This window comes from Sturnira hondurensis, unplaced genomic scaffold (genome assembly GCF_014824575.4).
Source record: "Sturnira hondurensis isolate 20B ecotype Veracruz unplaced genomic scaffold, ASM1482457v3 Scaffold0021354, whole genome shotgun sequence".
NCBI classification, from domain to species: Eukaryota; Metazoa; Chordata; class Mammalia; order Chiroptera; family Phyllostomidae; genus Sturnira; species Sturnira hondurensis.
In genome coordinates this window covers 21,964,901-21,979,227 of record NW_028093985.1, presented here as the reverse complement: position 1 = coordinate 21,979,227, position 14,327 = coordinate 21,964,901, and the positions used below count along the sequence as shown (strand labels likewise).

The following is a 14,327-nucleotide window of genomic DNA, read 5'->3' as shown; positions in this document are numbered from 1 at the left end:
ACTATCATCGGATTTCTCAAAAGAGACCTTACAGGCAAGAAGGGGCTGGGAAGAAATATTCCAAGTCATGAAATCCAAAGACCTACATCCAAGATTGCTCTATCCAGCAAAGCTTTCATTTAGAATGGAAGGCCAGATAAAGTGCTTCTCACATACGGTCAAATTCAAGGAGTTCATCACCAAGCCCTTATTTCATGAAATGTTAAAGGGGCATCTAAGGAAAAGAAGATGAAAAATATGAACAGTGAAAGGACAGCAAACACAGTTATTAACAACCACACCTAAAACAAAAGCAAACTAAGAGGACAGCTAGATCAGGGGTGGAATCATAGAAATGGAGATCACATGGAGGGTTAGCAACAGGGGAGTGGTAGTAGGAGGGCAGGGAGAAGGTACAGAGGCTAAGTAGCATGGACGGTAGGTAGAAAATAGACAAGGGGAGGGCATGAATAGTAGGGGAAATGTAGAATCTAAAGAACTTGTGACACATGGACATGAACTAAAGCGGGGTGTTGGGAGGTGTGCAGGGTGAAGGGGAATAAAGAGGGGGAAATGGGACAACTGTAATGGCATAATCAGTAAAACATATTTAAAAAAAAAGATGCTTTACAAAACAAATTAAAGCCATTGCTGGGTATGGGAAATGGGGGACAGAATTATATTATTTAAGTCAACAGAATCTGTCTGCCTGATTTAATTCAAACTGTAAAGTAATATGAAGAATTACTGTTAGTTGTACTATATTTTTAGAATACATGACTGGGAAAAGGTACTGTAAGAATACACATGTAATACTGGTTTGTGGCATAGTTACTTCATCATGTTTATTTTTCAATTCATCCACAAATAAAATATTTATTTAATTTATTTTTATTTTTTTATCCTCACCTGAGGGCATGTTCATTGATTTTAGTAAGAAGAGAAGGAAGGGAGAGAGACAGGGGGAGAGAACCATCCATGGTGAGGAGAGAAAGTATCAGTTGGTTGCCTCCTGCACATACCCTGACTGGGAACCAAACCCACAACCTAGGCATGTACCCTCCGCAACCTTTCAGTTTATTGGTTGCCACTCCAACCAACTTAGCCACACTGGCCAGGGCCACTAAATAAAAATACTTAGATTTAGTAATCAGATGTACTGAAATAAAATCATACTAGAAATCTTATTTAAACATTGGCCATATTAATAGACTGATATATCTTCTGCAATTGATAAAACACTTAAATACCTGAAATACTTTTTATGAATCCACATCTGCTATATTTTAATCACTAATATGTACTAGAAAATTTTGTAGTGAAATAAAAGGTTTGCTGGCAAGTCCCCCAATATAAATTATACTAATAGAGGTAAATAAGTAATACTTATTCATATGACTAATGACATGTTGCTTTTTTATTCTGTAGAATTATATATTTTGTACTTTTTTTTTCCTTTAAAAAAAATTAAGGTGGTAGACTTGGAAAAGTAAAGGGTCCAACATTCCGAATATCAGGAGTGCAGGTGAATGCCAAGCTAGTCATCTCCCATGAAGAAGAATTAATACCATTGCACAAATCCATTCCTTCAGATCCAGAAGAAAGAAAGCAGTAAGTTGATGGTTTCCATTGTTAAAATATTTATTGTTCTTCAGTAATTTGGGTATGATTGCAGTTTAAAAATGTTTCTTATGTCATTGGCTACTTTGACTCAAATGTTTTTAAACATAAAATTAAGTTCTAATGACTTACTATGTTTTTCAGAGTTAATTTCTAATAAGGCAAAATTGTAAACTTGACATTGGTTATTAACTTTAATGCTAGGTACACTGTCCCATGCCATACAAAGGCAGCTCATTTTGATATAGACTGGGGCAAAGAAGATGATTCCAATTTGTTAATTGGTATATATGAATACGGATATGGGAGCTGGGAAATGATTAAAATGGATCCTGACCTCAGTCTGACACACAAGGTACTTAATATTTATTGATTCTGTTGCTCATTAATGCTGAATTTAATTTTGCTTTTAAAATTAACTGTGAGTCAAGAAATCAAGGTTCTAGCTAGTTGTGTGGTCTTGGCTTCTTCAGAACCTGTTTTCTTGAAGGGATTAAATATAAATGATCTCTGAGATTTTGCTTTACCTCTGAAATTATATTTTTGTTACTAAGACATAGATTTATTTTTCTTTAGGTTAAAAGTAAATCATTCCATTATTAACTAGAAGTATTTTATATTTTTTTAATATCAAACTATGTTTAGGATTTTTGGTGATTTGATGTTACCATATTAGTGAAAATCATTGTGTTGCCTGGAATGGAAAACACAGGCTTTGCTTTATTCTTATCATATAAGTTACCATTTTATGTTTTCACTTCACAAACAGATGGGAACCTTCAGATACTAGTTTTTTTGTCATTTGATACTATGAAGCAAAACTTAATAGTTTAGATTCCCACTGTAAAATTTTTCCCACAATGCCTGTTGTAGGTCATCTTCTAGATAGATGATATTTTGTATTCTTGGAAGTTTTCTGTACTTTATAGCAAATATATTTTTATAAGAATACTATAATGTTCATAACACTGGATGCTAGATACACTATAGGTCAATGAAAGAAATTTCTAATTTTACACTGTGTGTTCTTATTGCAAATTGAGGGATTTTTTTTCTTATGTATTTATTTAGGATTCTTTCCAGGGAAACCAAATCTTCTGACATAGATATTTTTAAAAATGTATTTTACATTCTAAGTCATTCAATTTAAAGAATTTATAATTTGTTAGTGAATTGTATATTTTTAAAATGAGTAAACAGTTTTTAACTTTTAAATTTTTCTTGGTATTAATTAAAAACAACCTAAAAAATTGCTTTTTAGATTCTTCCTGATGACCCTGATAAAAAACCACAAGCAAAACAGTTGCAGACACGTGCAGACTACCTCATCAAATTGCTTAGTAAAGATCTTGCAAGAAAGGAAGCTCAGAGACTTTCTGGTGTGGTAAGTTAAAATTCAGATACTTAAGAGCAGTTTACTTTTCAGTAAGATGAGTCTAGTTTACTGATTACCCTAGACCAGCAATTTTCAACTTTTTTCATCTCATGTCACACATAAACTACTAAAATTCTGTGGCACACCAAAAAAATGCATACTTTTTGCTGATCTGACAAAATATAATAGGTATACTATTGATTTCTGTCACATCAGATGGCTATCATTATGTTGGCTGTTGTCCTTTTTTTATTTGACATTTTAAGGGAAAAGAAGTCAGTGCTCCTGACTAAAAGGTCAAGTATTACATGTTTTAAAAATTATTGCTGCACACCGGTTAAAAATCACACTAAATATCTTGGCTAATATGCACTTTTACATATATTTTCCTGTAATTTAGTATTTTTATTTAAATATGGTAGTACTTTTGCCTTAAATTTTCTCAGCATTCATGTTAACACTGATGACTCATGCCTTTCAGAAGTGACATTAGGGTTGTTGGGGGGGGGGTTGCTAGTATTTGGAAAGGAAGTAGGGTGTTTAGAATAGAGTGCTTGTTGAGAGGTCAGGCTTCCATTACTGTGTTATTTGGAGTTGTTGGAAAGCCTAAGGGACAACGTTAAAGATCACCGAACTTATGTATGAGGAGGCTCCAAAAGTAAGAAAAAGACACTAAAACAGAGGTGATCAGAAGAAACTACAGCAATGTTTAAAATTTACCTATGACCACAATGTCACAACTACCTGTATACCATTGAAAATAATTTCTAATGCTGTCTTTGGTACCATTAATTGTAGATGAGGATACTAATTTAGGAGGACAAAAAACCCTCCCATCTCTCTCTCTCTAGTTCTACTTTTCTCTTAATTCCTTTTTCTTAAGTTACATGACTTTCATTGACTCTCTGAGCTGAGTACATGAGGATTGGGTAAAAATATGTGTTCCTTTGGCTTTTTTTTATTCAAAAGTTAAGAAGGAGGAAGTTTTTTTTAATAAATGGAATCTATGGAGTTGATTAGAATAAAAATAATTATTTTTAGGGAGGTTCAAAAAGGAGAAAAGCTAGAGCCAAGAAGAATAAAGCAATGAAGTCTATCAAAGTGAAAGAGGAAATAAAGAGCGATTCTTCTCCCCTGCCCTCAGAAAAGTCTGATGAAGATGATAAGGTAAGAATGTGTTTTAGAAAAGGAACCTATTATATAGAAAGAAACATGGCATGTTTTGGTATATTTTACATTTGAAATTTGAACTAAGGCCTGAAATTTTACTTTTGGTTCTGAGGGGTTTTTTTTTAATAGTTTACTACGTAGTCTCATTTACAGAACAGTATTCTATTCATCTAATGTAATATTATTGTATTATAATATACTACACTAGAGAGAGAGAGCAAAGGTCCTTCCTTTTCAAACATTTGCCATTTGAATGACGTTCTGTCTCCTTTAATTTTATTAAGAATTTTGAATGGGACTGGCTTACATTAGTTGTTTTAAGAAGACATTGCATGTATCATCGTTAATGGGATTCTGGTTATTTCAGAATCCATATACATGCAGGTGATAGTCATGCAAAAAAAAGAAATTAATCTTTGTCAAGATTTGGTTAGTAATACATTGGCCATACTTGCACTTTCCAGGATGAGATCACTTCTGTGAAACATCCAAATAAAAAAATTAAAACAGAAAGAGACAGTGAAGAAAAACCTGAGCCAGATGTTTGTATAAAGAAGGAACCAGAAGAAAAGAGGGAAGCAAAAGAAAAGGAAAATAAAAGAGAACTTAAAAGGGAGATAAAAGAAAAAGAGGATAAGAAAGATATAAAAGAAAAAGATTTTAAAGAAAAAAGAGAAAACAAAATAAAAGAAGCTATAGAAGCTATGCAGAAAGAAAAAGACATAAAGGAAGAAAAGGTATGCAAATCATAATGTAAACTTTAGAAAGTTACACACTCAGCTTGTTTACATTTTAGGAGAATAAACTGCTTATCAGCCCAAATTAGTCTTAGTAACTGAGTTAAAAACGTGGGTATCTCATAGAAGAGAAAAACAGGTTTAGGTTTAAATTCTTTTAAAAATACCTCTAGGGTAACATACCAGAGTAGCTTTATTTTTTGTTTGTCCAAATAAAAATCAGAAAAAATAAAATAGATAAAAGTATTAAATGTGAATAAACAATTATAGACCATAATAGAGAAATTGTTTTCTGGAAGTGTTTATCATTTTGCCTTTGTTATTGATGTGTTTTTGTTTTATTTTCAATTTTTCTCAGTTGAGTGAATCTAAGTCTGATAGCAAGGAAAAATCCAAGAAATCTTCAGTGTCAGATGCGCTAGTTCATATCACTGCAAGTGGCGAACCAGTTCCCATATCTGAAGAATCCGAAGAGCTGGATCAGAAGACATTCAGCATTGTAAGTAGTAGTAGGCTTTCTGGTTATTTGTAATAATTCTGACATTTAAATTGTAATTTAATTTTTTGGAGCTTTTAATTTAGAAATTTATTTGAATTTGCTAGCACTGCAATTCAGGTTGATAAAGGCAACATATTTGAAAGGTATCTTAAGTTTAGAATCAATTTGGAAAAACTTCTTAATAAATTAAAAACTTGAAGGAGAAGCATTTAGGGACTACTTAGAGTGAAATTTTTTCTCCCTCTATAGAATTTGTAGAATTTCAAACTTTCCGTTTCTGGACCTATATAACAGTGCTGCTTATCTACAGTAAAGGAGTAGCTTCTTTTCTAGTATTTTAGAAAGTACGATAAAAACAAAGTGAAAATTTTAAAAAATATACAAAATATAAGCCCTGATATTTTGTTACTAGATTCAGTAGACAAAAATTGCCCTCTCAAATTGATATAAAGGTTTCTAAAATTTGTGTACCTATTCCCTGGCCCAGTATAGGTCAATAGACTACACTTTGAGTAACATTGGTCTGAAGTATACTGGTTTTACATGTTATCATGCTTTTCATCAAAGTAAGGGAGACTGTAGCTTGTCTTTTTCCAATGGGTTTATTTATTTATTTTAAACTTTTATTTTAAAATTGCAGTTTACATTCAATGTTATATTAGTTTCATATTAGGTGTACAGCATATTGATTAGGTATTTATATAACATAGTGATAAATGTACAGCATAATGATTAGATATTTATATAACTTTAAAAAAAGTGATCCTCTCTGTAAGTCCCCCAGCCACACTCCTATCTGGCAACCGTCACTTTGTTCTCCGTCAGTGAATTTGTGTTTATCTTGTTGGTTTATTATGCTTTTTAGGTTCACGTTTCACATGTAAGTGAAATCGTATTGCATTTGTCCTTCTCTGTCTAACCTATTTCACCTAGCCTAACACCCTCTAGGTCCAAATTTCATTCTTTTTTATGGGTTAATAATATTCCATTGCATATATGCAGCACATCTTTATCCATCTTTTGATTGGAGCATTTAATTCATTTACATTTAAAGTAATATTGACAGGTATAGCTACTGCCATTTTATTGTTTTTGTAGTTCTCCGTTCCCTTCTTACTCTCTTGCTCTCTTGTATGTTGATGACTTTCTGTAGTATTGTGGTTAGATTCCTTTCTCTTAATAATTTTTTTAAAGATTTTATTTATTTTTAGACAGGGAAAGGGAGGGAGAGAGTTAGAGAAACACCAATGTGTGGTTGCCTCCTACATGGACCCCACTGGGGATCTGGCCTGCAATCCAGGCATGTGCCCTAACTGCGAATCAAACTGGCGACCTTTGGTTCACAGCCCATGCTCAGTCCACTGAGCTACACCAGCCAGGGCGTATCCCTTTCTCTTTATCTCTTGTATATCTCCTGTAGATTTTTGATTTGTGGTTACTATGTACTTCATATATTAATTATAGTTATTAATGTATATTATGTTAAATATATAGTCATGTATGTATTATAGTTGTCATCATCTAACACATGTCTTATTTATTTATTGGTGCTTTTCTACCTGAGTGCAGGTTTCATAAAGGCAGGGTCTCTTTTATTTACTGCTCTTTAAAAAAACTTTTTTATTGTTTATGCTGTTATAGTTGTCAACGTTTCTCCCCTTTGGCCCCACAACTCAGTGTGTCCCCCACTTCATAATCAGTCCCTTCACCATTGTCCTTGTCCATAGTCCCTCATATGTGTTCTTTGGCTAATCTACCTTTACCTTCAATCATCCCCACCTCCCTCCAACATTCTTATTGCTAGTTGTCAGTCTGTTGCCTGATTCTATGCCTCTAGTTCTCTTTTGCTCCTTAATTTATTTTGTTCATTAGATTCCTCTCATAAGTGAGATTATATGATATTTGTCTTTTACTTCATAGTTTATTTCACTTAGCATATTAGTCTCCAGTTCCATCCATGCTGTTACAAAAAGTAGGAATTATTTCTTTCTGCTGTGTAGTATTCCACTGTGTAGTTAGATGTACCAGTTTTTTTACCAACTCATCTAATGATGGGCAGTTAGGCTATTCCCAAATCTTGGCTATATAAATAGCACTGCTATGAACATGGGGGTGCATAATTTCTTTTGAATTGGTGTTTCAGGATTCTTAGGGTGTATTTCCAGCAGTGGAATCACTGGGTCAAAAGGCAGTACCATTTTTAGTTTTTTGAGGAAATTCTATAACATCTTCCACAGTGCTTGCACCAGTCTGCATTCCCACCAACAGTGTACTTTTCTCTACAACCTCACCAGCACCTATTGTTTGTTGATTTATTAATGATGGCCATTCTAACAGGTGTGAGTTAATACCTCATTGTGGTTTTAATTTGCATCTCCGATGGTCTAGTGATGTTGAGCATTTTTTCATGTATCTGTGGGCTGTCTTTATGTCCTCCTTAAAGAAGTTTCTATTCAGTTCCTTTGCCCATTTTTTTTACTGGGTTGTCTTCCTGGTGTTGATTCATATAAGTTCTTTACATGTTTTGGATAGTAAACCCTTGTCTGGGGGCTGGAAAGAAGTATTCCAAGTCATGAAATCCAAAGACCTACAGCCAAGATTGCTTTATCCAGCAAAGCTTTCATTTAGAATGGAAGGACAGATAAAGTGCTTCTCAGATAAGGTCAAGTTCAAGGAGTTCATCATCACCAAGCCCTTATTATATGAAATGCCGAAGGGACTTATATAAGAAAAAGAAGATGAAAAATATGAACAGTGAAAGGACAGCAAACTCTAAGTTATTAACAACCACACCTAAAACAAAAGCAAACCAAGAGGACAGCTAGATCAGGAACAGAACCATAGAAATGAAGAACACATGGAGGGTTAGCAACAGGGGACTGGGAGGAGGAGAAGAGGGGAGAAGGTACAGAAAATAGCATAGACAGTAGGTAGAAAATAGATGGGAGGGCGGGCAAGAATAGTAGGGGAAATATAGAATCTAAAGAACTTGAAACACGTGGTCATAAACTAAAGGGGGGAATGGTGGGGGAGGGGGTATGCAGGATGGAGGGGAATGAAGAGGGGGGAAATAGAACAACTGTAATGGTATAATCAATAAAGTATATTTTTAAAAAAACCCTTGTCTGATAAATTGTAAACAAATATGTTCTCCCATACAGTCAATTCCCTTTTCATTGTGGTAGTGGTTTCTTTAGCTGTGCAGAAGTTTGTTAATTTGATGTAGTCCCATTTGTTTATTTTTTCCTTTATCTCCCTTGCCCTGGAAGATATTGTGGGTAAAATATTTCTATGTGAGGTACCCATAATTTTACTGCCTCTGTTTTCCGCTATGATTTTTATGATACCGTGAGTTATATTTAAGTCTTTTATCCATTTTGAGTGTATTCTGGTATATGGTGTAAGTTGGTGGTCTAGTTTCATTTTTTTGCACGTGCCAGGCCAGTTCTCCCGACACCATTTATTAAAGAGACTTATCTTTTACTTCATTCAGTGTTCTTGCCTTCTTTATCAAATATTAATTGGTGATAAAGACGGGTTTATTTCTGGGCTCTCTGTTCTGTTCTATTGATCTACGTTTCTGTTATTATGGCCATACCAGGCTGTTTTGATTACAGTGGCCTTGTAGTATAGTTTGATATCAGGTATTGTGATCCCTCCAACTTTGCTCTTCTTTCTCAAGATTGCTGAGGCTATTCTGGGTCATTTTTTTGTTCCAAATAAATTTTTGGAGTATTTGTTCTATATCTGTGAAATAAGCTGTTGGTAACTTAATAGGAATTGCATTTCATCTATAGATTGCTTTGGGCAGCATGGGCATTTTAATGATGTTACCGTGTTTTGCCATGTATACTGCACACTTTTTTGCCTAAATCTTTGAGGGAAAAATAAGGATGCTCATCATACATGGGTATAATAAGAGTTCAGGTCTTTTACCTCCTTAGCTATATTTATTCCTAGGTGCTTTTTTCTTGTTGTTGCAATAGTAAATGGGATTATTTTCTTAGTTTCTCTTTCTGATAGTTCATTTTTGAAGTATAAAAATGCCATTGACTTATGAATATTGACTTTATATTCCGCTACTTTGTCAGTATCATTTATTAGATATAGTAAGTTTTTGGTGGAGCCTATAGGGTTTTCTGTGTATAATAGCATGCCATCTGTGAATAATAATAGCTTTATTTCCCCTTTTCCAGTTTGGATGCCTTTTATGTGTTCTTCTGGTCTGATCACTGTGGCTAGGACTTCCAGTACTATTTTGAATAAGAATAGTGAATAGTGGGCACCCCTGTCTTATTCCTGATCTTAAGGGAAATGCTTTTAGTTTTTGCCTATTGAGTATGATGCTGACAAAGGGTTTCTTGTATATGGCCTTTATTATGTTGAGGTATGTTTCCTCCATTCCCACTTTACTGAATATTTTTATCATAAATGGGTGCTAGATTTTATCAGATGCTTTTGTGCATCTTTTTAGACAATTCTGTGATTTTTGTCTTTCATTTTGTTTATGTGATGTATCACATTTATCGATTTGCAGATATTCTACCATCCTTGCATCCCTGGAATAAATCCCACTTGATCATGGTATAGAGTGATATATGAATCTTTTGATGTATTGCTGAATCTGATTTGCTAATATTTTGTTAGGGATTTTAATTTTAAAATTAAAATCTGTGTTCATCAGAGATATTGGCCTGTAATTTTCTCTTTGTTGTGTCTTAATCTAGGTTTGGAATTAGAATAATAGTAGTGGCCTCATAAAAATAGTTTGGCATATTCTCTCTTCTTGAATTTTTTGGAATAGTTTGAGAAGAATAGGTGTTAGTTCTTCTTTGAATGATTGGTAGAATTAGCCTGTGAAGCCATCTGCTCCAGGGCTTTTGTGTACTGGGATTTTTTTGATTACCGCTTCAACTGCACTGGTTGTTATTGGTCTATTCAAGTTTTCTGCTTCTTCCTGATTCAGTTTTGGAAGGAAGATTGTATGTTTCTAGAAATTTACCCATTTTGCCCAAGTTGCCCCAATTTCTTGGCATATAGTTGTTCATAGTCATTTCTTAACAATCCTTTGTATTTTTTGTTATGCATTGTTACTTCTCCCCTTTCATTTCTGATTTTATTTACTTGGGTCCTCTTTTTTTTCTTAATGAGTCTGGTTAAAGGTTTATCAATTTTGTTTATGTTTTCACAAAAGCAGTTCCTGGATTCATTGATCTTTTGAATTGTTTTTTAGTCTCTCTGTCGTTTATTTCTGCTCTGATCCTGATTATTTCCTCCTTTTACTGTTCTTCTGAGTCTAGAAACAATGCCTAGAACATAGTGTGCACTGAACTTACATATATTGAATAAATAATTTTTAGTAGATTATAAACCACAAACATTGAGCAAGAAACAAGAAATGTATAGAACAGGTATGAATAATACTAAAAATTAGAAAAGATATTAAAGATTTTTCCTTTTTAAAAAATGCATCAGGCCTTGCTGAGTTCTAATTTTAACTAAGAAGTATAAAGTTCCAATGCTGTTTAAATTATTCTTGATAAAAGATGGAAAACTTCCAACATGATTTGAACAAATAGGTCAATAAAACAATAAAGTACTCAGAAACAAATCCACACATATATGCACATTTAATTTTTATAAGAATGGCCTTGAACAGCAGTGATGTGAGGCTTTCTTTTTTTAAATAAATGGTGTTGGATCAGCTAAATATGTTGTCTGTAGTTAATTCATCCTTACATTTATTGAATTAACCCAACTTGTTACTAATGAATATAATTATTGTATAATTATTATATTATTATATTTATATATATGTATAAGTAAAACATCTATAACTTCCTTTTTTAGTAATATTTTTAGTTTGATTTTGGTATAGGTTAGTTTTTATTACAGAAATTAGAGTTCAGCTGAATCATACAGTTTTTGGTATATTGTCCTTTTGTCAGCATGCCAGTGATATGTAGGCCAAGGAAAAGTTTGGTTTCTATCAACCACTCCCAACTCAATGACCATCAAAGTATAATAGTAACAAAATTCATCATCGTTTGGTCCCAAAGGTTTAGGAGACAGACAATTTATACTTGTAGCTATTTTTATTTTATTAGCTTTGCCAGTTTATTTTATAAAGCTCCTTATTTTTTTATATTTTATTTTGTTAATAGTGAATATAGGATATTAAGTTATATTTTAATGTATTTTATTATATTTTAATATTCTGTGTTAAAGACTGCTTACAATGTTGTGTTACAGTGTAAAAAGTACCATTTTTATAGAAGGTAAGTGAAATCCAAAGTGTTTACTGACACAAAGACTAATTTTAAATGTTAATGAAAGGCCTTCCCTCCAAAGAGAATCTGAGAGGGGAAACCCCTGGTATTTAAAGAGCTGTGAGGTGAGATTTAATGTTTATTTTAACATCAAACAATGCTAAATTTACTCATGTAAAGATCATTGAAAGATCTTTGTTGAATTTATATTTTTGATACATGTATTTATGTTCTTATTTTTCTCTTTTACAGTGTAAAGAAAGAATGAGGCCTGTCAAAGCAGCTTTGAAACAACTTGATAGGCCTGAGAAAGGCCTTTCAGAAAGAGAACAACTAGAGCATACTAGACAATGTTTAATAAAAATTGGAGACCATATCACAGAGTGTCTGAAAGAGTATACAAATCCTGAACAAATCAAACAGTGGAGAAAGTAAGTGATGTACTTTTCAGGAACTATTCAATTTCTGGTTATGTAGCCATCTATTTCTCTCTTATATTTCAGTTTATTTTTCTACTTTTGAAACTCAATAACAAATTAAGTTTAAAGAGGTAACTTGAAGATAGATGATTGATTTTATTACTTTTTCTTAAAGCTTTTTTATTCATGAGCAATTGCTTAATTATGCATTATAATCACAGTTGGTATCTCTGCCTTTAAATAAGAGATAATGAAAACTGTTTCATTAAAATTCAGGTTGTTTTATATCTTTCAATCATCACAGTTCACCAAATTATTCTCGGTAATATCTGTAGAGATTAGTGTGCCAAACACTTCATTGTTACATATACTTAGCAATTCATCTTTTGGGTGTGAGTATGAAGCCTTGTGAAAATTAATATCCTCAAGCAATGTAAAATGCACAATTTTATTTTCCCCTTTATTGTAGAAGCAGTAGCTACACTGTTGATATTAAAATTGTAGCTGAACTGCTATAATACTATACAAATACTATACTATACAAATACTATACTTAATGATGACCCGATCCAGATGAGTATTAAACTAAACTATTATACAAGTTTGGAAAAAAAATAAAATGAACACAAACTAGTCCCTGATACCAGTTTATTAGTCTACTGATTTCTTTGTTATATGCATGCAGCTACACATCAAAACAAAAAACTATAATAACATTTCCAGAGAAGTGATTATGATTAATCTAAAGTTTAAAAAGAATTCTGTACATGTTTCTTTTCTCCTTAAATTCAACCAGGACTCCTTTTAGAGAGAGGAGATAGGAAATTGATCGTGGTCACTAGGGTTTTGAAAAAAAGTGCAACTATGCTATCCTGTCTAAAGAAACCAAAACCATGCATGGACAGTAATAACAGCCTGAATTCATGTGCCTGTAATGCCACTGAATATTCACTGGAGTTGGCCTCAGAAGATGTGCTCAGTCCTCATCTTGGCTAATTTTGCGCTTTGTGGTCTTGAACAGTTACCAGTATCTCTGAGCTCCCTGGTATTATCATCTCTGAAATGACAACATCTATATTTGAAGCCCTTTATAAATTTTGAGGCACTAAGTATTTTCTACTTTCTAAATGATAATGATAAGATATATTTTGAGTAATGGGGGAGAATAATCCTAAAGTACTACATTCATATATTCTGGCTTATTTTTTTGTTTTTGGTTAGAATATATATACTGACTAGAGATTTTAATGCTTTTCTTAAATGCCATAAAACAGTTATTTCATCCTTTTCAAGTCCTTTCAAGTCATTTGATGATTCCCAAAGCTTAAAGCCAGAACAAGAATACAGTAAAGACCAGTTATACGAGGTCTGTCCAGAAAGAAAAAGTCCAGCCATTGTTAATATGAGAACGGTTTGTACGACATCTATGTAACCTGGCAGACAAGGAGAGTGGACTATAATGTGCATGTATGAACAGTGATGCCTTCACTCTACCAGTCAGTGGAAGTGGTATGTGCCATTGAGTGAGCATGTGTACTGTGTGGCTGTCACATTCAAAATGACTGAGTGAAGAACAACAGATATACATCAAATTCTATGTTAAGCTTGAACATTTCCTCCATGAAAACTATTTTGATGATTTAGAGGGCTGCAGCTATGGGCAGCTGTGATTGGCAGCTTTATTATGAAAACACAACTGCTCATGCATCACTCTTGTATAATTTTTTGGCAAAACATCAAATCACCCAGGTTACTCAGCCCCTCTGCAGCTCAGATTTGGTGCCCTGTGATTCCTGGCTTTTCCCAAAAGTAAAATCATCTTTGAAAGGGAATAGATTTCAGACCATCAATGAGATTCAGGAAAACGTGACACGGCAGCTGATGGTACTTGGAAGAACTGTGTAAGATTCCAAGGTGCCTACTTTGAAGGAGACTGAGGTGTCATTGTCCTATGTGCAGTGTTTCTTGTATCTTGTGTCTCCTTCAACAGATGCCTTATTTTTCATATTACATGACTGGATAACTTCTGGATAGACCTTGTGTACATTAGGCTTCGATGAGAATCTTTTTACATTCAGAATCCAAAGTGAAATTTTCTGTCAGTGGCTCCCAAACATGTCTTGATTGTCACTTATCTTTGATAAAATTAGGAAAATAAAGGCAATATAGCGAATTATTTTTAAAGCTAAATTTAGTTAAAGGATTATATTAAATGTCTTTCCTGGTTTTAGTTTAAAAGAGTTTGGTTTCTGTCTGGAA

General features: G+C 33.3%; 1 protein-coding gene across 2 annotated transcripts in view; it reads left to right on the top strand.

The window, feature by feature from the left end:
* Window positions 1-14,327, top strand: part of CHD1 (chromodomain helicase DNA binding protein 1) — an 80,992-nt gene that overhangs the window by 57,742 nt on the left and 8,923 nt on the right. The window contains exons 27-33 of one of the 2 annotated variants that reach the window (XM_037032406.1): window positions 1,452-1,590; window positions 1,804-1,954; window positions 2,861-2,983; window positions 4,016-4,141; window positions 4,609-4,881; window positions 5,240-5,380; window positions 11,902-12,080. In XM_037032406.1, the coding sequence (XP_036888301.1) occupies window positions 1,452-1,590; window positions 1,804-1,954; window positions 2,861-2,983; window positions 4,016-4,141; window positions 4,609-4,881; window positions 5,240-5,380; window positions 11,902-12,080 (1,132 nt within the window). The remainder of the gene's footprint in view (window positions 1-1,451; window positions 1,591-1,803; window positions 1,955-2,860; window positions 2,984-4,015; window positions 4,142-4,608; window positions 4,882-5,239; window positions 5,381-11,901; window positions 12,081-14,327) is intronic. The other variant, XM_037032405.1, reaches the window with a different exon arrangement.